The sequence below is a fragment of the Ambystoma mexicanum genome, chromosome 3p, assembly GCF_040938575.1.
Source record: "Ambystoma mexicanum isolate Mex_15411 chromosome 3p, UKY_AmexF1_1, whole genome shotgun sequence".
In the NCBI taxonomy this organism is placed as follows: domain Eukaryota; kingdom Metazoa; phylum Chordata; class Amphibia; order Caudata; family Ambystomatidae; genus Ambystoma; species Ambystoma mexicanum.
In genome coordinates this window covers 879,905,022-879,928,155 of record NC_090925.1, presented here as the reverse complement: position 1 = coordinate 879,928,155, position 23,134 = coordinate 879,905,022, and the positions used below count along the sequence as shown (strand labels likewise).

General features: G+C 46.6%; 1 protein-coding gene across 1 annotated transcript in view; it reads left to right on the top strand.

The window, feature by feature from the left end:
- Positions 1-23,134, top strand: part of LOC138581057 (large neutral amino acids transporter small subunit 4-like) — a 292,371-nt gene that overhangs the window by 141,573 nt on the left and 127,664 nt on the right. The window contains exon 6 of the mRNA XM_069652100.1: positions 8,932-9,024. Coding sequence (XP_069508201.1) covers positions 8,932-9,024 — 93 coding nt within the window. The remainder of the gene's footprint in view (positions 1-8,931; positions 9,025-23,134) is intronic.

The following is a 23,134-nucleotide window of genomic DNA, read 5'->3' as shown; positions in this document are numbered from 1 at the left end:
TCAAAAAAACATAGGTTTTTTACAATGAATTGCAACCTAAAACACTGGTCGATGATGCTCCTTCCTTTGCGGAACCCTTCCTGCAAGGGGTCAATAATGTCATTAGTATCTGCCCAGGCCTGAAAATGCTTCAAAATTACCTTGGCAAAAATGTTGCCTGCACTATCCATCCAGTAAGGATATAGAACTGTAGTTCCCTGGTTCATCCTTTCCACCTGTTTTGTAAATTCGAACAATGATGGCGTTCCTCCAGGAAGGGAGTACAGTTTTCTGGCGGACAAGCACATTAAATGCCAGCCAAAAGATGGGGTCCCATACAACTATTTCCACCTTGTACAGATCTATTGGGATAAGATCTGTGCCGGGTGCCTTGCCCCCATGTTGTGACTTTATCACATCCTCTACATCCCTCAAGTTGACCTCAAAACTGGGGGTATCGACGTTTCCCACAACCCATTGCCGTACCGGGACAGAATAACATCCATTGGGCACAAAATCAACTGAATCGCCTCCGTAGAGATGTATAAAATGTGTCCTCCAGGCAGTTGGAGTAATGCTACAGGTCAAATCATTCCCTCCTTTTGCACCGTTGTCACTAATTAGCTTCCAAAAGCACTGCATGTCCCCCTGGTCCACGGTCTGTTGTAGAGCAGTCCAACATGCCTAACCTAACAAATGCCTCCTTTGCTTTTATAAGCAATTTATAGGATCCCCTTTTGCCGCACACAATAGATATATCAACTTTGGGGGCTGGTCTCAAACTTTCCATGAACTTCAATTTCGCCAGCCTACACTTGGGGTCAAACCATCCTTCCTTTTTTTTTTATAGCAATCTTCTTTATGCTTGCCATAGGACTTGTCAAAAGTGGTGAATGGAAATTCACCAGCTTTATAAATTCCACAAGAATTACATTACCCCCAGCTCAACCGGAAAAAAACACTTCCAAGATTGCTAGAAGGGTCGTGTATAAGGTTGATTTGAATAAGGGAGTAGAAAGCTTGACCCATTTGATAATACACCTTGCAGTTCCCATGATGTCAATTGCCACTGATCGAATATTACCTGTTTCCAGGCTATGGTCACAGTCGAAGCATGTACACACTTCACAGTCAACAACCAGCTCCCAGTCTTTAGCTAGAAACAGGACATAATCTAGATGAACAATTATATCCAAAATAGGTATCTTTTGCTGGTTGATCGCTCGATAGCCGGCTATTACATGCCCTTCATTTGAGTTCATTGAATGTCCCTGCAACTTCAATTGCTTCCGAGTACACTAGAGACCAGGCTCGGGATGACCCAGGCCTCATCTTGGTCATCCCAGAGTACCACTAGATTTCGCAGGGGTTCATATTGTAAATTTAAATCCCCCGCAAGCAAGACATATGATGTTGTTTTAGTGCCCCCACCTATTGAAAAGTCTTGGTTAATAGCCAGGGAGGTAATAAATGTCAAAGAGCTTTAGATCATGCTATTCACTAAATTTTTAAGAACTGCAGGTCCAAAGTATCTGACTCACATGGTGTCACCTCCCAATTAAGTGCTACGTGTATCCATATTGATAAACCTCCCAAAGTTCTGCCCTTGGCTCCTTTAGGCCATTAAGGACAAACAATTGCTCCATTGTCCAGGTTCCTCGGAAGAAGATCAAATTGAATACCTGAATAAAATCTCACCAACTAGGGTTCACCAGATGTTTCTGCGACCCTGCTATGTCTCAAGACAATGGCCCTCATTACAACCCTGGCGTTAAGGGGTTAACGGCGCCGTTATGTGTATGTGTGCAATTTGCGGCACCGTACTTATCGCATTCCCCATTCCCATTGAGCCCTATGGGGCAAAAATGGGAATGGGGAAGGGCCATGGCAGCATGGGGAATTACCGCCCCGCCAACCTCGGAATGGGGCGGTAATTCCCCATTCCGCCATGGCGCAGTCGGTAAATTACCGGCATGGACCATGGTGCTATTAGCACCATGGTCCAGCGCCAGGGTCGTAATGAGGGCCAACATCTTGATAATAGCATGGGAACCGCAGATCACCAAAGCCGGGGGGGAGGGGCTTTATACAATCTCAGGATCCTGTTAATGCCCCTGGTGGTTTCCCCCATGTGAAATCCTCATGTATGTTGCTTGCTGTCCAATGTGCCCTTGACCTTATAATCCAGCTGTCTTCAAACCTTTTGATGCTCAGCCACCCCTTGAGTAAGGGTATTGTATATGCGGCCCCTGAGAGCTGGAATGCGGTGCCTCTCGATTTGAAGTTGTGCCAATCTTTCTCTACGTTTAAGAAGGATCAGAAAACCAGACTGTTCGGATGAACCCTAGTCTTACTACAGCGCCCCAGTCAGGCTTGGCCTGTGGGCTGTCCGTCCTTTGCTAGGCATAGTCCCTGTTTTTATATGTTATGATTATATGTTGTACGTCCTGGTAGCGCTAATATGCATCTGGGCCAGTGAAATGTGCTTTATGATTAAATAAATAAATAAAATGTCGAGCCCCACCTTGAGTAACAACGGTGTTGTCGGACATCACACACATGTCATATCTGCTTATATTTTCTATTGAAAGCAGCCACCTACGCAGTTTTTGAAAGATCCTCGCCCCCTCCCCCTTCATCCAGTCCTCTCCCAATGAGGCAGCGTCTTAGTTTGAAGACCACTGTTATAATCGTACCCAACACGCATTGTCTTTCATACCTGGTTCCTGTTTCCTTTACTTTGGTAGCAGTTGCTGCGTGGAGATGGACATTCTTGTCAGAATCTCCTCTCCATTGCTCAATTTTGTATTGTGTGTGGAACTCTGTGGGCCTAATTCACAGAAGCGTTCTATAATGGCAAAACCCCATTGGAAAATGCTCTGTGAATCAGGGCCTGTATGTCTTGTTTTGAATTCTGTTTGTACCCTCTAGTGGACGATATATGAAATACATTTTCGTTGTCTTCCAAATCTCTGTTTTACATTGCTTTTTTATTTTTCTTCTGTGGTCCTTTATTAGAATTCCGTATTTCTCTTGCATAAAAAAACAAGCATTAGCAACTGCATAAGACTTTGGCTGCCAGATGTCAAGTGCAACCTCGGTTTCCTCGATAAACTTCATGTCATAACTGAAAGGCAGCAACAATGTTTATGGGGCTCAGTGCTGGTTCCCCGGTATCCCGCTGATAATTCCGGCGGAATACCCGCAGAATACCGGGAAACCACCATACCGTCTCAGCCGCCCGACAGGTGACGGAGACATTACATGGAACCACATAGAACTCCATGGGATGGGATTGCCCGAATCACCAGCACCATTAGTAACAGTGCTGGCGATTCAGGCATGTATCTGCCCATAGGGGCCTGATCTACTGGTAGATCAGAGGCCGTATGTGGTTTCCCTTGCTACCCCTTAAAAAAAGAAAATGTAAAGAAAAGATTTTTTTTTTTTTTTTTTTTAATTAAGGCTCCTGGGCTGTGGCCATCGGCATGTGGCTCTTTGTTTCTGGAGTAGCTGGTTTTCTCATTGCTATAGCCGGAAAGATAGCTCAGTGGGTGTAGCGCTTGCTGCTGCAATGTGTCTGTGATCTGCAGAGTGCTGGTTCGGCTCACGGCAAGGTCAACTCAGCCTTTCATCCTGCTGAGGCTGATAAATGAGTGCCAACACAGGTTGGGTGATATTGTATGTATGTTTGTTCTATACAACGCGCTTAAGCGTAAGTGCCATATAATAACACATCATTATCGTTTGGCCTTGGACCGCGCTTAAGCGTAAGTGCTATATAATAACACATCATTATCGTTTGGCCTTGGACGTCTGTTTGCATACACAGTAATTTGGTAAATGGGCCTATACGCGCTAATATTAACGATGCATATGGTGATCAATTCTTGTATGAAATGTATATCACTTTACAGTGATATCGTAATCATATTTTTCATAGTGTACTTAGAAACAATGCTATGTGATGCCACTTCCTGTTTTGTCAAAGGTTGAAAGGTCGTGTTCCATCGCTTCCCGTGATGCGACTTCGAGGTGGGGGTCAAGTGTCACCACTTCCTGTGATGTCATAAGAGGTCAAGGGTCGTGTGACGTCAGGTCCGCTATCCCTGGCCGTTTGGTGGAATGACGTCCCTGCCTATGAAGGGCGAATCAAGGGCTGGTGCAACTGCGTCACAAGCTACACGGGATAACATTGAACATGTATTATGTTCAAAGCCAAAACGATTCGAGTCAATCTAAAGGCCATTAAGCCAGCACTGGACCCTGACAATATTCTGACCGAAGACCAGTGTCCGGCTAGTAAAGAAATAGTGCCAGGCTTTGAAAGGTGTATCTGATGTTCACACATGGTCATTCGTACCTATAATATATAAGCATTGCCTAACCCAGTAGTTTGGTAGTTTGCAGATATTATATTTGTAGGTAAAAATACTACTTGGCACCTCAATTTCCAATTATTTCAAACATATTGGTAATTTAGTGTTTGCAGACACTTAACATTGTAATGGACATGGTAAAAAAACGACCATTAACTTCAGTGTACAAAAAATGTTTTACTGTACTTCCTGGGCACAAATTTACAGAAATGTTTGAAAGTATTAAAACAAACATACTGATGGTATGGGTGAGCTTTGGGGGTGGGCAGGCAAGCATAGAACTAGCGTGGGTGAGCTATGGTAGTGAGCAGTTATGTACTAGGGTGGGTGAACTATGGGCGCAGGCAGGCTGAGCTAGGGTGGGTGAGCTAAAGGGGTGGGCAGGCGTGAGCTAGGGTGGGGGAGCTATAGGGGCAGGCAGGTATGTACTAGGGTGGGTGAACTATGGCGGCAGGCAGGCATAAGCTAGGGTGGGTGAGCTGGTGGGCAGGCATGAGCTAGGGTGGGTGAGCTATGGGGGCGGGCGGCGTGAGCAAGGGTGGGTGAGCTATGGGCCGGGCAGGCGTGCGCTATGGTGGGTGAGATAGGGGGGTGTGCAGGTGTGAGCTAGGATGGGTGAGTTATGGGGGTGGGCAGGCTTGAGCTAGGGTGGGTGGGCTAAGGGGGTGGGCAGAAGTGAGCTAAGGGGGGTGGGCAGGCGTGAGCTAGGGTGGTAAGGGGGTCGGCAGGTATGATCTAGGGTGGGTGAGCTAAGTCGGCTGGCAGGCGTGAGCTAGGGTGGGTGATCTATTGAGGCAAGCAGGCATGAACTAGAGTGAGTGAGTAGGTGGGAGACAAGTAGGGGTGAGGCGGGGTGTATGAGTGGGGGCAGGGAAGGGGAGAGGCAGAGTGGGTGGGTGGGTGGTGTAGGGTAGGGATGAGGCGAGGTAGTGGAGGAGAATTGGTGGGGCAAGGCAAAAGCATGGCAGGGTGGGTGGGTGTTGCCAGGCCGAAACGAGGTGGACGTTTGGGGGCAGGCGAAAGCAAGGCAGGGGGGGCAGGAAAAAGAGAAACTGTGTGGACGAGTTGGGGCAGCCAAAAGGGAGGAGTGCAGGCAAAATGGAGGATGGATTGGTGAGTGGAACAGGTAAAAGCAAGGAGGGGTGGAGGAACGCAACACAAGGCTATGTGGGTGGAGTGAGAGCCAAAAGCCATGTGGGAGCAGACAAAAGCAAGGCAGGGTGGGTGGTAGCAGGCAAAAGCAAGACCAGATGGAATTTAGGGGCAAGATGAGCAGAGCTGTGGCAAGTGGGTAGGTGCTAGTGGGGGCAGGGTACTTTGAACTTGGTTGGGTGGGTGGGGTCTGCCGCAACATGCCAGGATGGATGAGTAGGTGAGAGGGGGCTGTTAGGGAGAATTCTCAATTATGGCTAATTTCCCTCACCTAGTGAGTCCCCCAGCAGCTTTGCTGGACTTCTGGAGTTTATTTTTTTTCCACTTGGTAAGAGTGTGAGCTTTTAATAATAATAATAATAATTTGGCATTTATATAGCGCTACGAACCCTCAGGTATCTGAGCGCTGCTTATTATTACCCACGGTGTGTGGTGCTCATTTATCGACCTCGGAAGGATGAAACGCTGAGTTTGGTGCTGCCGGGATTCGAACCTGCATTCGCAGGCTCTGCACTGATGTCAAAGCGAGCGCTCTACTCGCTGTGCCACTTGACCGGCTTTTCCCCACTCTTACCTGTGTTTTGCCATGTGTATTTATGTTTTTGTGATTGTGGACTCTGAAGTACACCACTTCAGTAGTCCCCTTCTTTTGTGTGTCACACAGCACCTTCAGTGTCGAGGCACAGGGTTGTCTTTGAGACTTCCCCCAACTCCATTTCTGAGGCTGACTACAGTCCCCCAGAAAAGGGTAAAGTTGCCATTAACTTTACTTAGTCAATCTACCACAGATCCAGTACACCCCATCTTCCATGGAGTACTGGAAAGGGTTAATTTGTATCCCTTTTTATCTGTACCTCCTAGAGCATTGTTTCGCTCTTTTAACATTTAGACTTGGCTGGTGGCAGTGGTATCTACCCTAACTTTTCTACCGCGATTATATTAGATAAACGTGGTATTATTCTTGGCCATTATATTAGCCTCGAACATAAACCCGCTTGACCAAATGGTCTTTCTTTTGGCTCCGGTTGGGTTTATTCGCCATTTCTTTTTGTTAAAGTCCTTCTTGTGTTTTACTTTGCGCGGCAAACTAGGTTTGTCTTCTTTGTATACCGTCTTTTGGCGGGCTTCTGCTCAGAAGCCCTCCACCAGGCGCCTGGGTGTCTAGGTGGGCTGATTGTAAGGGAGGGGTGTAGTCACCCCCTGCACAGGGTATCATAGGAAACCCAAATCGCACTTTGCCATGATTGGCTGAGGTGGTTGTCCAGGCTGGACAACGCCCCCGCTGGGTGATTGACAGCCAGGCTGTGTGAATGGGGGTTTTGCGCATAAAAGGCAGGTCTCTTGGGCTAGAAGTCAGAGAGTCGCCACTGGAACTACAAGGAAGTGAAGAGAAGCGGAGAGAACGACGATGGCTGCAACTACCCGTCCCGGTGAAGCCCTGCTGCAGTCCTGAGCTATCTACCCTTCGATGACTAAGAGAAGATCCAGTCCAGAGTCTTCTTCCCTTGAGCCTGGTGGTGATAACCAGCTCGTCTTCCACAGCCAGAGGATCCTCTTCCTTGGTCGAAATCGCTGCACACTGCTGTAGTGGTCCGGATAGCCATTTGAAGAGCCTCTCCTGTTTTTAAGGAGCGCACCTTTTATTCATTGTCGCTGCTGCCGGCTTCATCCCTGTGTGGTGCAGACCCCTTCAGACGTCCTCCTTCACAACAAAGCTCCAGGAATCGTGGGTCTGCAGGAAACCAACAGGAACAACTGCCAGGGCACCAGCTGCACCATTGGAATAAGGTACTGTGTTCTGCTTGAGGAAACTGGGTGAACCCCTTTTCTTCATCTCCAAGGCTTGCCCTGGCCTTCCCTCCTTCTTATAACTTTTGCTTCCAAACATTGACAATATCAAAGTACTCTTTGCTACGTTGAATCGTGAACTGTCTGACTGTGTGATCTTCGGCAACCCGCCCCCGGTGTCACTTGACCCTGGCTCCGGCCCTTTGACTCTTGAACTCCTGTCTCTGAGAATTTCTCGATTCTGTCTGCCTAACCAAAATATTGCCTGTGATTTTTGCCTCCAACTCCCTCTGGGTATCTCAGGTGCTAAGTGTGTTTTTGCCCCCGTAGCATTTCATGTCACGGATACACGTTTAATTAGTAGACCGAACTGTCAAAAAGTGATCGCAGTTGTATTCACGGTAACGTGTTTTGTTCGTAAAACCGGTTCATCCAATCACAGGGTACTTACCTTGAGACATACTGTACAAAGTGAATTGGTTAGTTGTAGTATATTTGATGTGTGGTTTGTGTTTAAGTTTAATAGAAGTGTTGTGTTTATAATTAATGGTTTAAAAATAAATGTACTTATATTTTTCTACCTTAAACCTTGAGTCAGTGTTAGCTTGAGTCACAGTAATTGTGGTCTTGCGGGCCCGTTATTAGCGCCTTCCCCATTCCCATTGAGCCCTATGGGGGCTCAAATGGGAATGGGGAATGGTTAACTGAATGGGGACTTACCAGGTCTGCATAGGTCGGAATGTCCCGGAAAGCTCATATACAATAAAATGCACAGTACAAGGTCTGTAGATGTCTAGCTAAGATCATGTGGTAAAAGCGGTGGTAAACAAGAGAAGTGTCAGGATTCATCCGACAGGTCACATGCTTTGCTCACTGAGGACAATTCATTGAAAACAATTACACTCCTCAAATTAAAAAAGCTGGCCCGCTGGAACTGTTTATAATTGTGTCTGGACCATACGTACTTAACAATTTATATGGAAATACATTGTTGCTTCTTACATCTCCAACCCCCTCTTCTGGTGTTAAATCTAGAATCAGGTGGTCCTCCTGCGAGGAGTGTTAAATCACTCCTCGCAGGAAGGCCAAGGCTTTTTCAGATAGTGAGAGAGGCACCAAAGTTCAGGATGCTGAACTAAAGGGTATTGCAATCTTGTGCAGAGTGTGTTAAAAGTCAATTTTCTCTCCAACTACAATCAAGTCAATGATGGTCTCACAACCACCCTCCCCACAAACAGCATTCTTACATCATTTTAAAATGCAACCCACATTCACTAGCTCCACATACTGCCTTATTCACTCTGTCCCCACACAACCCAGTCTAAACCACGCCTGTACAGCACTCATACACCATACCATTGCACGCAGCAATATTGCACAGCTGCCCTTTCCAGTTCTTCCAGTCCAGTCTCTTGGAAAGTATTGCACAGCAATTTACCTCTATGGACGGACTGCATTTTCTTAACTGGATTATACTTCTGCGTCACCGAGCACCGCTTTCTAATTGTTTAACGTGTTAACGCATCTCTATTGCTTAGGTTTGTGTTTGTTCACCATGTTCGAATGAAAGTAGTGTATGTTTATAGCATGCACATATACATAGAAAATAAAGGAAACTCTTTTTGACCCGCAGCTCCCCACCCTCCTGGGAACTCTTGGAGTGCTCTACACAGCCCTAGTCTTGGGCAGCTTCTCTGCATCAGCCACGGTCTTCACGTTACTGAGGGTAAGTGGGAGCTCTGATACAGTCGCAATCCTTTCGCAAGTATCATTATTATATCCCCAGTACCATCAATAATCCCAACTCATTTAAGAAAACAGTTTGCTTTCCAGAACCTTTCTCTTAGGGCAGAGTAGCTGAGCAACCCGAGGTTTGCACACAAGGGATGTTGAGGGCAGGGAAGCTTACCGCCAACACTCACTGGAGGAAAATATTCACTAATGGTAGACTTGGACAAATTCAAGACAGTGTCCATGCACAACTACACATACATACACAGTTTATGTCCAGTAAGTATTTGTGGACCATGTATGAACACATATCTATGAACTTCTGACCTGGACATATGTATTTACAAAGTGAATACGTTTCAATTGTTAAGTTAAAATGAACTGCTTTTGAGAAACAGTGAGATGCCTTGAATATAGAAATGCTGCAATCACACTGGAAACACAAGGTAGAAGTTGTAAATGACCGAAGCAAGGATCCACATGTCTCTGCACGCCAACATTGACCAAGAAAGAACACCAGGGATAGGCCAGCTTTGGGGTAACCTGCCCAGGTTATGAATAGTCACAGGGCTCAGTGTCCAGGTTTGAGTACTTCTTACTATCAAAATCCCAGCTGCCTGAGGTCATGATGGAATATTTAGGGGAGGTAGTTATATCAAACCATGCAGACTGCAGACATTACTTTTGCATTAAACTGCTCAAAAGCGCGAAATCCAGTTAAAAGCAATGGCAATTCAACACGTCATGGCTCCTACAGGAAGCTTGAAACTCAGGACAAACCGGGACTATATATACAGGAAAACAAGGAGACTGTACAAGATGTCTTCATATTTTGGGACACACCAATAGTCACCAGTAGCGGAAAGATAATAAGCTTGGCATCACGACAGAAAAGGCTGCGGGTTAGTGAGGGAGAGGAGTTGAAAAAAGGACATTATGGGAGTAATCCTGCAGACATTAAGAGGGAAAAGTACTAAGGGGCAGACATGGATTCGATCACGGGCTTATCGAAAGAGTGGAGTGTTGCCCTTTTTTACACCAGACAAGACCAGCCTCAGCATCATGCAGGAAGTGAGCACAAACCCAGCAGTTGGAGATGTTCTCAAGCATTTTTTCAGAAAGAGACATGGACAAATGTTAGTGTTCTTTACAGGCTCACCTGGAGACTCACAGACAAGCAGAGACAGCAGGTGACAGATACATTATTGTGAATTGGGAAGAAAGCAAATGCAGGGACATCATTTCACCAAAAAGCCAGGGGTAGCGGAAGTGACATCACAGTGCCACGCCCCCAATGGTGACATCACAGAAAGTGATGTCATTTGACCACGCCTCCACCATGGCATCACAGGAAGTGGCCTCATAAAGCATTATCCCTCAGTGCACTAAGAAAAAAATGGTTACGATATCAGTGTATTGTGACATTTCATACAATAATGGATCATCATATGTAGCAGTGTCAAGGTCCATGTTGTCACATGAAGTGTATGAACCCCAATCCCCTCTTTATGTGGATCTGCCCCGTTATTTCAACAGGACTACAGAGCGAAATCACATTCTGGGGGGACAGGGACGGATAGGCGGGCATGGGGATAGGGGAAAGCCAGGATAAAAGGGGAGAGGGAGAATATTTCACCAGAAAACATGTATGGCATCCTCAGTCTTTAATGATTCTTCTTCTTGTGTTATTTTGGCTGCCAAAAGTTTAGTTCAAAATGTGTTTAAGGCATTGTATTGCTCGCCCAAAGTGCACGGACAGTCATTAATCACGAGCGCAATTGCAGAGCCAATACTTTGAACGCAGGTAGAAGACACAATGACTTACAACCACACGCACGCTTAGAAAATAATGAGCACTTATAGGGCTATTTATTCAAAGCTTGGAAGCAACAAGTGATAACACAGAAATAAATCACAGAAAAGACAGAGAATTCAAAAGAAAATACATCACTGTGGGCGTAACTGAATCCCTCATCTCGCCAGAAGCGGCTGGAAGACCCCGGTAACAGCCAGGCTGAGAGCACAACAGCCCACAGGTATAACGGACAAAGGCGTCCTCCTTCCGACTGAGGTCTTTGTACTTGTCCCCTCTGACCATTGAGGGGTTCCGCATATATGCACTCCTCAAAAAGGGGTGGTAATTTCTCGAACCTTCTGGCAATGCACTTGCGCATTGATGGGTAACCGTTGGTTGCCAGCTGGGTCAACCGACAGTAACCTCAAGGGGCAAAGCGCTTCCCTCTCCTAAGAACAAACGCCACGGAAAACAGTCCCATAACTCATAACAAGACATAACAAAACCAGCTTTCCCAGCAGAATGTCCTTGACTGCATACCAGGTTTGGAAAGCATGTTTTCTTCAGCAAAGTAAATTCAGCTCTCAGCAAAGTAAGTACAGCTTTTCACTGAGGCATGGAGTAAAAATCCATTATGGCTCTGAGTGCCCCCAGAATACACTGCGCACCAGCGCCATGTTTTAGCTCAAGCATAACGGGCATACAGGGCATTACTGAGTGATACAAACTTCAGTACCAAAAGCCTCATCAGTCCTGTCCCCATATTTTATGGGGGAAAAAAATCCTGGCTGCATTTTGCATTACTCCCACACTCACCAACACTCTTTATATGCCTAGGGTTCTGTTACTACATGTTCATTGTCCTCCACACCCCGCACCTCTCCACAATGGTACACATTCCAACAATTAGTACTATTCACACAAACACACAGCACACAAAATCAGTTGCATGGCAATGAGCAACAATCTAGAACCACAGAACTTGAGCAAAGACAGTATGGCAGTTCCTACAGTAACTCATGTGCTCACTGTGACAAGCATGTAGCATAGAAATTTGCATTAGGTCAACTAGGACCCTGAGAAAATATAATAAAGCCTCACGCTATGGAATTCTCTGGGACAGCAGCACGGCCAAATATCCATACCTTTGAACAGCAACTCCCAAAACACACACCACTGCAAATCTCAGCTCCCCAAAACCTGGGCTTTGCCGAAGTTCAGATGCCGGGAAGTCAACAGCAGTCTAACGTCATATAAATGGGAAATAGGTGATAGGGAAGACTTCTAATATACTATGATAAGTGCATATATTTTTCCAGACGGAACTACCAATCCAAAATGCAGCCAAGCATATGAAAAATGTAGCGGTATCGTAATAACCCATTTTAGGGTTCGCCACATAGACAATATGAGCATGGAATTCTGAGATTACCAACTTTAGATATTTACACATTTTAATCCTTCAAAGGTGACTTGTTGAAGACACAAAGCACTGCGGGTGTTTGTGACAAAATCCTCTTCGGGCCAGAAGAAGGACAACCCTAGATGTGGGTCAACATCAGAAGCTTCCAAGCATCAATAGTGGAGTAACTTCCTACCCAAGAATGGGGGTTACTAAAGCACATGTGTACATATTCTCTAATCATAATTGAACAGTGTGGGATCCTCCTAGTGACCCTACTCCCTGGATCAGGGTAGGCAGTGCTCCCCACACTCACGAGCCTGCAGCGCACTCACAGCATTCATACAGCGGCTCTGCTGCTCAGCCCTGGCTGAAGAAGTGCGGGTGGGGAGGCATCTCAACATGATGGTTAGGGCCCCCCAGTTTTGTACTGTTAGTAGTTTTGACCAGTTTTGCTGAATACATATATTCTTTAAAATGCACAATTCTCATCACATTTTATCCCAAAAAAAACCCTTGGGTACTATTCAAACAGTGTCACAAAAGGAATGAATAGCCATTTGCAACTGCGGGCCACTTTTTCATTGGTGCTGGAGACCATGTTATGCCACAGTCCGAACCAGGGGGTTACCGTGCTTTAGAATACACGGGGGCACATTCATGCAACACATGAATTAATCTTTCTGTACAGTGGGCTGCTAGGGGATTACTTAGATTGGGCTCAGACCAATCCACTGACCTGACAGCGACGTGACTCTGTCCTGCACTCTTGCTCGGATAACCCTTAGGTGAACCACCAGTGAAGGCAAGTGGCACAGCGTAACACCATCACAGAGCATCTGCCTATCAGACTGAGGGGGGTATCCGTCTCCATGTCATTCAGTGTTCAACTTGCACTGCAGGAATACATATGTATTGCCCAGGCTGCGGCTACAGAGCAGTGACAATGGTTGCCTACCAGCTCTGTGTGATTACCTTCTGTTAAAGTTAGGTAATTGAATTTGGTGTTAACTTACCATTCAGAATTACACATTTGTAACATTTGAACATCTTTTCATGTTGTGCTGTTTGATGGGTTGTGTATTTTCGAATGCTTCAATAGTGCTGTGCCAACAATCTATGTTTTGTAATTTCCTGTGATGTCAATGTTATGCATATTATTATTTTTGAAACTTGAAAAACCCTACATCTATTTTGGATACATTCTTGCATGGAGCCACGAACACAGTGCAGGCAAGACACCAGGAGCACGTGGTGGGCAGAGAGTCATCGCTACATACAGGGTGGGCATAGAGCCATAGGTAGGTGAGCGCCAGTGAGCAACACACTTAGGATGGCCGGGAGCCGCAGGCACGGTGTGGACTGAGAACCAGGCGCACATAGTGTGCACTGTCCCGAGAACCACAGGCGTGTGCCGGAGGCACAGACGCGTCATGGCCGAGACTGGACTGGGAGAGAAGCACATGGAAGAGAACCATATGCGCGTGATGTTCTCAGGACCACGAGCGCATTGTGGTGGAAGAGTACCGAGAAAACACAAGCACGAAGTAAACTGGAAGTCACACCAGCAAGCACAGAGCCATGGGGCACATGGTGGGCAGAGAGCCATAGGCACAGTGTGGACTGGGAGGCATAAGCACATATTGTGCAGATAACCACAGGCATGTGCCAAAATAACAGGAAGATGATGGCTGGTTTTTGGTCACAGAATGTTGGCAAGTATGCAAAGGAAGGAGTCAGAGGCGAGCCGAGCACTGGGGAGTTAGGAGGCTGAGGCACGGGCACCCCATGGGCTCTGGAGTAACAAGCCACCTGCGACGGGCACAGCGAGGGCCAACTAGGGGCTGCCTCGCAGTTCTGGTTTCATTTAGTTTTTATTTGAAAGCCTGGCTGCCTGCCGCGCAGCCCCAGGACCCAGCGGCGACGGTGACACCGCAGGCGAGGGCACACGACACGGCCACCGGGCCGGCATGGCAGAGACATGTCTCTGCCGTGCCGGTGGCCGTGTGCCCTCACCTGCAGCGTCACCACCGGGTGACGCTGCAGGTGAGGGCAAACGCTGCAAATAAATCAAAATGAAACCACCACGGCTGCACGGCACCCGCGCCGACGGTCACAGTGGCTGGCAGCAGTGCGCACCGGCTGCCCGCCCGCCACTCCCACACACACAGACGAGTCCCAGGGGCAGTACTTACCAAGTCGCGAGACTCGCAACGCTGCAGCTGGCCTAGCCTGGCCTTGGGCACTGGTCACTGGATGGCTGGAGCAGCAGCAGCAGCATGCGTCTAAACGTGCGCAACAAAATGGAAATCAAGATGGAGGACCACAAGCGTCACAGGACGCTGTGGCCATGCCCCCTTCTCCTCTGATTGGTCGACAGCCAGAGGTCGCAAGAGATTGACAGAGGTCGCTGGCCAATCGGCAGCGGTCGCTCTTGCGACCTCTGGCGACCCCTAAATGATGTCCCTGAGCAAATGTGCGGTCATAAGATCCTCTGGCCCGATGGGCTACCAATAGAATTCTACCATAGATGTAATGGAACTCGGTTATGTTATGTTATGTTACTTGGCATTTATATAGCCCTCTATATATTATTAGTATGACCTCAAAGTGCTGGTGGGTTGAACGCCCTCAGGAACCGCCGTTCTGATCAGTAGAGAGATATGAGGGGGTCATTACGAGTCTGGCGGTAGGGGGTTAACGGGGCCTGTAGGCCCCGTTAACCCCCTACTACCGGAGTACGAGGTCGACCAGGCGTCCTTAGTGGGTCCCGCGAGCAGACCAGCATGCTAACAACAGGCCCGTCATTAATGGGCCCGTTGTTAGCATGCTCCCCATTCCCATTGAGCCCTATGGGGGTTCAAATGGGAATGGGGATGGGTTCCTGGAATGGGGAAATACCAGGCCCTCCAAGTTTGGAATGGCCCGGTATTTACCCATTCCACGAACCCGGACCCGGTACCCGGAACGGGGGTAGCCATGCCGCAAATAGCGGCATGGCTACCTCCAAGGTCATAATGACCTCCATTGTGTCATAGGGTGCATGGGTGCACCAGTTATGTGTGCAGCTGATGTAGTTGTCAGATGGTAGCTGCATCCTAGAGTTAGGTGTGGTGTTGAAGATATTAGTTGGATGTGTGCAGTCTGGTGGTTGGACATCCAGACTGGGATCTGGCTGTGTTAGGCCTGAAGGACGCTTATGTGAGCAACTTTGCCGGAATGTCATGGGATAGCTGCATTTTATTAGGGTGATGAGGTGTTTGTGGGGTAGTGTTCGTATGTGAACAGCTAGGCCAAATTAATCAGGGGTATAGCTGTGTTCTAGTTGTGTGATGGTGTATAGTAGAGAGTAGGCGTAGTGATGTGATATGATATGATGGTTCATCTTTAAAGCGCCCGAGACCAGGTTCCTGGTTTGAGTGGCATATGTGGAAGTTTATCGGAAAGGATGAGTTACCATAAACAATGGAAATTGCCTTCAGGACATTGATCCCCTAAGCGGGCAGAGAACATACGAACCATGCCAATTTCCGGCCGATATCACTGTGAAACGTAGAAGATATCAAGATATAGTTAAAGGTCTCTGCAATTCTAATGGCCAGATAGATGCCCTGTTTGGTAAACAAAAAACAAACAGTATATCAGGAGATGCCATAGTTACAATAAACCGATTCAATTGAAATGGATAACCCCTGCAAAGACTGTCCCAATCTTTTAGCAACCGTTGGTGTAGACAAGGAGAAGGCTTTTGATAGGGCGAGCTGGACATACCACCGCATTGTGTTGAAAAGACTTCATTTTGGCCCCAAATACTTGAGACTTTTCAAAGCACTATATAATACGTCAAAAAACAGATTCTGGTGAATGGATTAAAATCAACACTATTTGGGATTTAGCGTGTCACCCGTACGGGTTGCTTTCTGCTGACCCTTCTTTTTAATCTCAGTGGATCTCTGGCAGTTTCAGTCCAACTTGATGAGGGTGTTACGTGCAGTAACTGCACCTCAAAGGTGTCATCATATGCAGACAAACATTTGCTTCTTATGTCAAACCCTGAATGCCCCGTACCAATATTGTTAGACATCTTTAAAACATTTGGTGAATTGTCACACTTTCGATCACTAGGACGTGTTGCCTGTCCTTCAGGCATCAGTTTCATTGGGCCAAAAACAGATTGCAATATTTGGGGATTATTGTCACAAGGGATAGTTACACCTGACTGGAAGAAATGTGTGGATGAAAGTCAAGGAGATTGTAATACAGTGCAAGAGATGGGCAACATTGAACCTGACCCTTTGGGGATTGATTGTAGCTTTCAAGAAGGCTATGTCACCCAAGTTATTATACCTGCTTAGTAAGCTCCCACTGCCTCTCCCTTCTAAACTGCAGAAAGACACCCAGAGGACTTTAAATGACTTTAAGGGAGATGGAGCCAGACTCAGAATTCCAGCATTCCTTTTGGTGTGGCAAGTAAATGATGGTTTTGCATTCCCCGGTACAAGGAAGGATCATGGAGCGTTCCCTCAATGTTGTTTACTTACCTGGATCAATGCAAAATCAGTGATTACAGTGACCTGGGCGGTTACTGGGAAAAAATCCATAGCCCCCGCCCTGTCTGCTGACAAGAGAAAAATGCACTCAGGCTTACAAAACACAACCCCATCCATGAGATTATAAAAACTTTGGCTCACATGTGGATAGAGACTGTATATTGGTTGGTTGCAGTCGTAGTAACCTACCATTGTTTTTAGCTAACTGTGTCAATTTCCCTAATGTGCCATCTGAGTTGAAGTTGATGGTAAATTCTACAATATAAGGTTCTTATTGGAAGTATGGATTGTACCTGCCTTGGTTTAGTCCATAGCTCTCTGCTTATAATTAGTTGATGATGTTTTTTCAGTTGTGATGTTTTTGGATCACCTGTTTCCTTTATTGTTTTTTTTTTTCTGTCTGTTTTGTGCCCGCATGCCTCTGGGTCACTTGGTTCGCAATATAACTGTATTAAAGTAAAGTGTTATGCCGTGACAGAATGGAAGAACGCGAATGAAGATTGAGAGGAAAAATATCTTCTGTTTGGAGATTAAAGCTAATGGAGGAACTCTGCAATAATGCTGGACACCGAGCAGCTGAAATGGTGATCACGGCAAAAATTGGTGATCTAGAAACTCAACCACCTGTAGAATCACTGGTCTACTTCGATTTCCTGCAGGTTCAAATGCCAGCATCACATATCAGAATTTCCAAGATGCTGATGGCTTTTTGCCATCTTCTCACAATTAAACGTGAACTCGCAAGAGGTTCAATCGCTGTACCAGCTCTCTCAGACGTCACGCCCGACTTCACCTCCTCTGCCAGCTTCGACAAGCTTTCACTGTTGGCTATCTCTCATGGCTGGCTATCGGGATTGGCCGGCAATGGAGAGCTGTAAGAATAGGATGCGGGTGGTCATTATAGAGCAGAACTGGTTGAACATATGTAGAAATATGGTCAAAAGGTAAGTAGGCCTGGATCGCTGGTTCATCCGGCAGAAATTCACAATCATTTGTATTGATCACCCTGGAAAATGAAAAAACTGTAAACTTAAACCCCTGCCATCTGATTTATGCTGAGTGTGCAAGAAGGGATCAGGCAGAGACCTGAATATATTCTGGAATTGTGACCCAGTCACGCGCTATAGGAAGGAATTCCTGCGACCATTTGTACTGCTAAAGAATTGCCAAGTGCAACATGCCTCTGTGCTCTGTGTGCCGGGCCTCTACCAACCAGACTGGCACTTTTTAAAATGAAATTAGTAACTGGATCTACAGAGCACTGAAAATGGCAAAGAAGCAAATCTTAATCGCAGTGATAACCCCGGATAAAAGGAATGAATTCAAGAGTTAAGTTTATCTGCCCAATAGAAAGTGGCATTCACTAAAAAGTAGGCAGTGCAAGAAGGCACATCAATATGGTTTGTGTCCAATGAGCATTATGTGCAACATAGCAACTACTCAACATACCGACTAAACACCAACAACAAGCTTTGCCTGGTTCAAAATGGAACCTGCCTCCTTTTTGTTCTGGACTACCCTATCCATTAATGCGTGTAGCTCGCAGGCTGGCTTGGGAATGGATTCATGGGTCATCGCATTAAACGTAATAGCTATATGAGAGCAAACATGTAAGGGCCATGTATGGATTGTATTTTCAGGCTCCCTTCCGCCACCTCTTCTCCTTCTCTCATCTCTGACTGTCTGTCCGCCATCCAGGAATGGTGTGCCATCAATGAACTCTGCCCTAAGGCCAGTAAAACCGAGATTCTCCTCATCGGCACACCAGCTCCTTCCTTTCCTGTCAGTCTCTGGCCGGCCTCTCTTGGCCCTCTTCCTGTTCCCACCTGTGAGGCTAAAAACCTCAGGGTCATCTTCGACTCCACACTTTCCTTCTCTCCTCACATCTCTGACGTCTCTAAGAAGTCACACTACCGGCTGCACCTTATTCCTTTCCTCTCCTTCACTCAGAAGCTCACTGTCTCCAGAGCTCTGGTTCTCTCTAGGCTGGACTACTGCAACAGCCGCTTTCTAAATCTGCCTGCCTCTACTCTCCGCCCTCTGCAACTCATCCAAAACACGACTGCGAGACTTGTCCTTGGCCTCAAGTCCAGGGTTCGTATCTCTCCAGGACTGAAATCTCTGCACTGGCTCCCAGTGGCAGCGAGGATTAAGTTCAAAACCCTCTGCAAGGCCTTCTGGGGACTGGGACCTCAATACCTTCATCTCTCTCTTCCTAAATATCTTCCTTCTCGAGCACTTCGCTCATCCACCTCTAACTCCCTCAGGGTCAGTCGCTTCTCCAAGCAGTGAGTTGGTGGTAGACCTCTTTCTTCGGCTGGGGCCTCTCTCTGGAACAGCCTCCCTGCCTTTCTGAAACTTGAGGAGAACCATCTCCGGTTCCGGAAGCACCTCAAGGACTTCCTCTTTGTTACTGCTTTCTCTCCTCTTCTCCCCTGCAGATCTCCTGGCTGAATCTGAAATTGCACTGGTTACCTGGCTACCCTCTGATCTCGGGCCCAGGTTCTCTTCCCTGCCAGTTGGCCAGTTGCACACCTGCACTGCCCCCCTGGCAACCCTTGCACTCGGAGACTGTTTCTGTATCCCTACAGCCCCTACCAGCACTTGACACCCGATGTTTGCACTTACTCTTGCACTTGCCACCAGCTGGCCACACTCCTTTTTATTTTACTGTTATCCTAGGTACTGCACTGCCCCCCCTTTTCCCCCCGCACATTTCCCCTTCCCCTGCACAATCTCAATGTCACCTGGCCTAGTAGGATCGTTGTCTCTGTCTTCCCTCTGTTTCCTCTGTTTCCTCTCCCTTGCCTTATCGCACCTTGAAACTCATCTGTATAGACGCGTTAGAAATGCCATATCATATCATATCATATCACGAAGATGCTTAAGATGTTAGTGTTTAGAATGTGGTATTGTTTAAAAATATGATTCATTCTATATGTTGTAACAAAATGTGTGTAGTTTAGAAAAATTCAAAGGTTTGAATTTTCATTTTCTTGTTTAAAGCTCAGGCCTAGCTCCAGAGCAGCAGAGTGCTGTACAGGGCGAGGGCAGCCAGCGTTTGGGCTGGCATCTTTTAACAGTAGCGCAGTGTTGCAAGTTGAGGTCTGTGCGTTGGTATGTGCATCCATTGGGATTAGTGCTTAGTCAGGAGTTGTTGAAAAAGCCATGTTTTGAGAGATTTGCAAAATTGGAGAACTGTGGGGGCTTTCCGAGCCAATGCCAGGATCGAGTTCCAGAGCACTGGTACGTGACAAAAGAAGCATTGTTTGCGGGTCCCCTCTTTGTGGACGAGATTTGATTGAAGCTGGTTGGTCGATTTGCTGTGAAGGAGCGTGTGCCATCAGATATATGTAGCTTAGCCACCAGGTACGCTGGTATGCTACTCATGACTGCTTTGTAAATGATACAGGCAGTCTTGAACAGTATCCTTGCCTGAAGAGGAAGCCAATTTAGTTTGCGTAGAACAGAGGTGATTCAGTGAAATTTCCATGCACCCGTAACAAGGCATGCTGCAGTGTGGTGGACTACTTTTAGGCGAACCAAGTGCGCCCCTGGGAGCCCCAACAGGACGACAATTCACCAATTGATGTGTGAGACCACAATGACCTGCACTACAGCCCTTATGTTCCACCATGTGATGAAGGGTTCGATTTTGCAAAGGGTGATTTGGGGCCATGCCGTTTGGGCCTTCTTGGCTATGCCTTTTTGTAATTGTAATGTAATGGGTTATTTATAACGTGCTTAATACCCAGAGGTATTATCCTTGGGCCATTGTTGGATAAATTGTTGTTTAGCAGGTGGATCAATAAGGACAAATTCAATTTTGGATTAGTTAAGTTTGAGGTAGGCAGTCAACATCCAGTACTGGATGACGTTGAGTTAATCGCGGTAACTACTGATGTTCTATGGGCTTTTTACTCTCCCGTACAACCAAGTATCGCCTGCATATTGGTGGATGGCTATATTATGATCTTATCTTCGAGGAGAGGCTCCATGTAAAGGATGAAAAGGATTGATAAGAGTATGGAGCTTTGGCAGACTCCGAAGGAGACTGGGAATTGGTTGAAACACAACAAGTTAATCTAGACCGCCTGGTGTCTGCCTAAGAGGTAGGAGGTATACCAACTTCCACATGGATGGTGACTGTCTCGATGCTACACTTGGGGCAGAACCCAGACTGGTGGTAATTTAGGAGGTGAAGTTGTTCTGGTGAGTAGCTGTGTAGCAACTGCTTTTTCCAAAATGTTGCCAATAAACGCGAAGTTCATAATGGGCCGGTAGTTGGACAGGTCATCTGGGTCTAGGGTTGGTTTTTTCGAAAGAGGTCGTATGATACCAGTCTTGAGGGTGTCCGGGAATGACCCTTCAGCGAAGGAAACATTAATGATGCAGAGAAGCATGTTGAGTGCCGGGCCAATCGGTTGTTTAATAATAGAGGCCGGGATGATATTGTCAAAGTAGGAAATAGGTTTGAGGGAGGCAATCTTTTTTGGGAGATCTGGGGGAAACCGAGGAGAGAATTCAGTCCAGAGTGGTAGTGTGCGTGCTGGAGTGCAGGGGGCGCTAATGCTATGGGAGGTTGATTTGATGGTCTTGTGGGTTTTGTCTATTATTTTATTTAAAAGTTGTTGATTCTGTAACATTAATCCTGAAATTCTGGTACGACGGATTTGGGTGAGGGTATTGTCCAATGCTTTACTAATTCAAAGTGGGATTTGCTCCCGTTAGAGGCTGCCACAATGATGGTGGAGTAGCAAGCGCTTTGGCCCCAGTAATCAGTATCCTATTTCTGGCACAGGGAGATTTGAGGCTGGTTCCTTCTCCAGGTTTACTGTTTTTGCAATCACCAGTTCTCTAGATCTCTGATTGAGCATCTTGTGGAGGCAAGCTCGGGGGTGTACCAAGGAGTAGATGGTTTGGTCTTAGTGTGATGGTCATGAGTGTCTTCACCTTTTATAGACAAGTTGTTGAATAATTCTAGGAGGAGCAAGGCATTCCCTGTGATTGAGAGTACAGCAAAGTTTGCTTCAAGCTCACTGACCGAGATGGTTTTGAATGAGTGGTGCGGAGGGTGAGGGCGTTTAGCCTGACCTTTTTGAGCCATAGTCGAGTGGGTGGCTGATAGTGGGATGTTGGCATGGTCAAACCAGTCAAATATGATAGGGTCTGCACAGGTGATGCAGGGGGTGATGTGAACTCTAAGTCTATGGTGTTGCTTTTATTGTGCATGAGAGAGAGAACAGTTTGCTTAAGGTCCATGAATCTGGCCAGTGCGAAAAGCATGCTTCGTGTACGATTTCTAGTCAGGTTTTAACTCTTCACCAGACAGGATTAGACACTGTCAAATGTGCTCTTTTGCACAGATTGCTTTTTGCACAATGTTTTCATTATGTGTTTGCTGTTTTGTCAGTTCCATCCCATGTGGATTCCTTCATGCGATTAGAAATGTCAACATTTTCATTGTTTCATGTTTATCTTTAGCAGTCCATTATGTACTGGTAACAAGCTGTGCATGTCTTCCCATTCACTTTTTTAATTGCTGTTAATTAAAAACTTTTGAAATACTTTTTGATTTATTGCATGTTGCTTGTAAGCGAAATTGAAAAAGACACAGGATCCTTTTTTTGTTGGTCAAGTCTGGTTGTCGGCTTGAGACTCAAGGACATTCAAATCTCAGAGAAAGACCTTCTTAGAGTGTGCTAATTTAGCAGAGGAGGGTAAGTTGAAGATGTAAGCAATGCAAGATGACTCCTGTGAGGTGGTCTGTAGATGAGATGGAAGGTGATGGATTCCTTGTGCGATAAAAGGGAAACAGCAGGTGAGTGATTCAAACTAGTTTGCATTGGGAGCCGCTATGATGGGCATGGCCAATCGTTCCTGTGAATGATTGCCACTCTGCCTCCTGCCCTCCCTGGCCAGTCAGTATGTTGTATGCAGTAGCCTTGGGCTAGGAGGACATCTAAATTGTTGGGGCAGGATGGGGTGAATCATGTTTCAGTGATGGACAGTGCATCACGGTTGTTGTGCGAGATGAGGTCAACAATCGCTGCAGCATGAACGACTGATGAGCGAGCATTGATGTGCACGTGTTCAGTGGGTATTGGATGGGGGCAAGTGTGATATTGGCAAGGTTGGCTAGGGTAGCTTGCCAGGGCTGACCAGGGTGCTTGTCCATTTGAACCCTAGTGAGAGTCGGGATAGGCTTGGAAAGAGGAGACACATGGTGATGTCTTTTGGCGAGAGACAGTAGTAGCAACTTCTTTGTAGGTGAAATGCAGGACAGCGAGTCTGTCCCATGGCCCTTTTCATGGCCTTAACAGGCACAAACGGAAAAAGACCTTGGGGGTCATTCCGA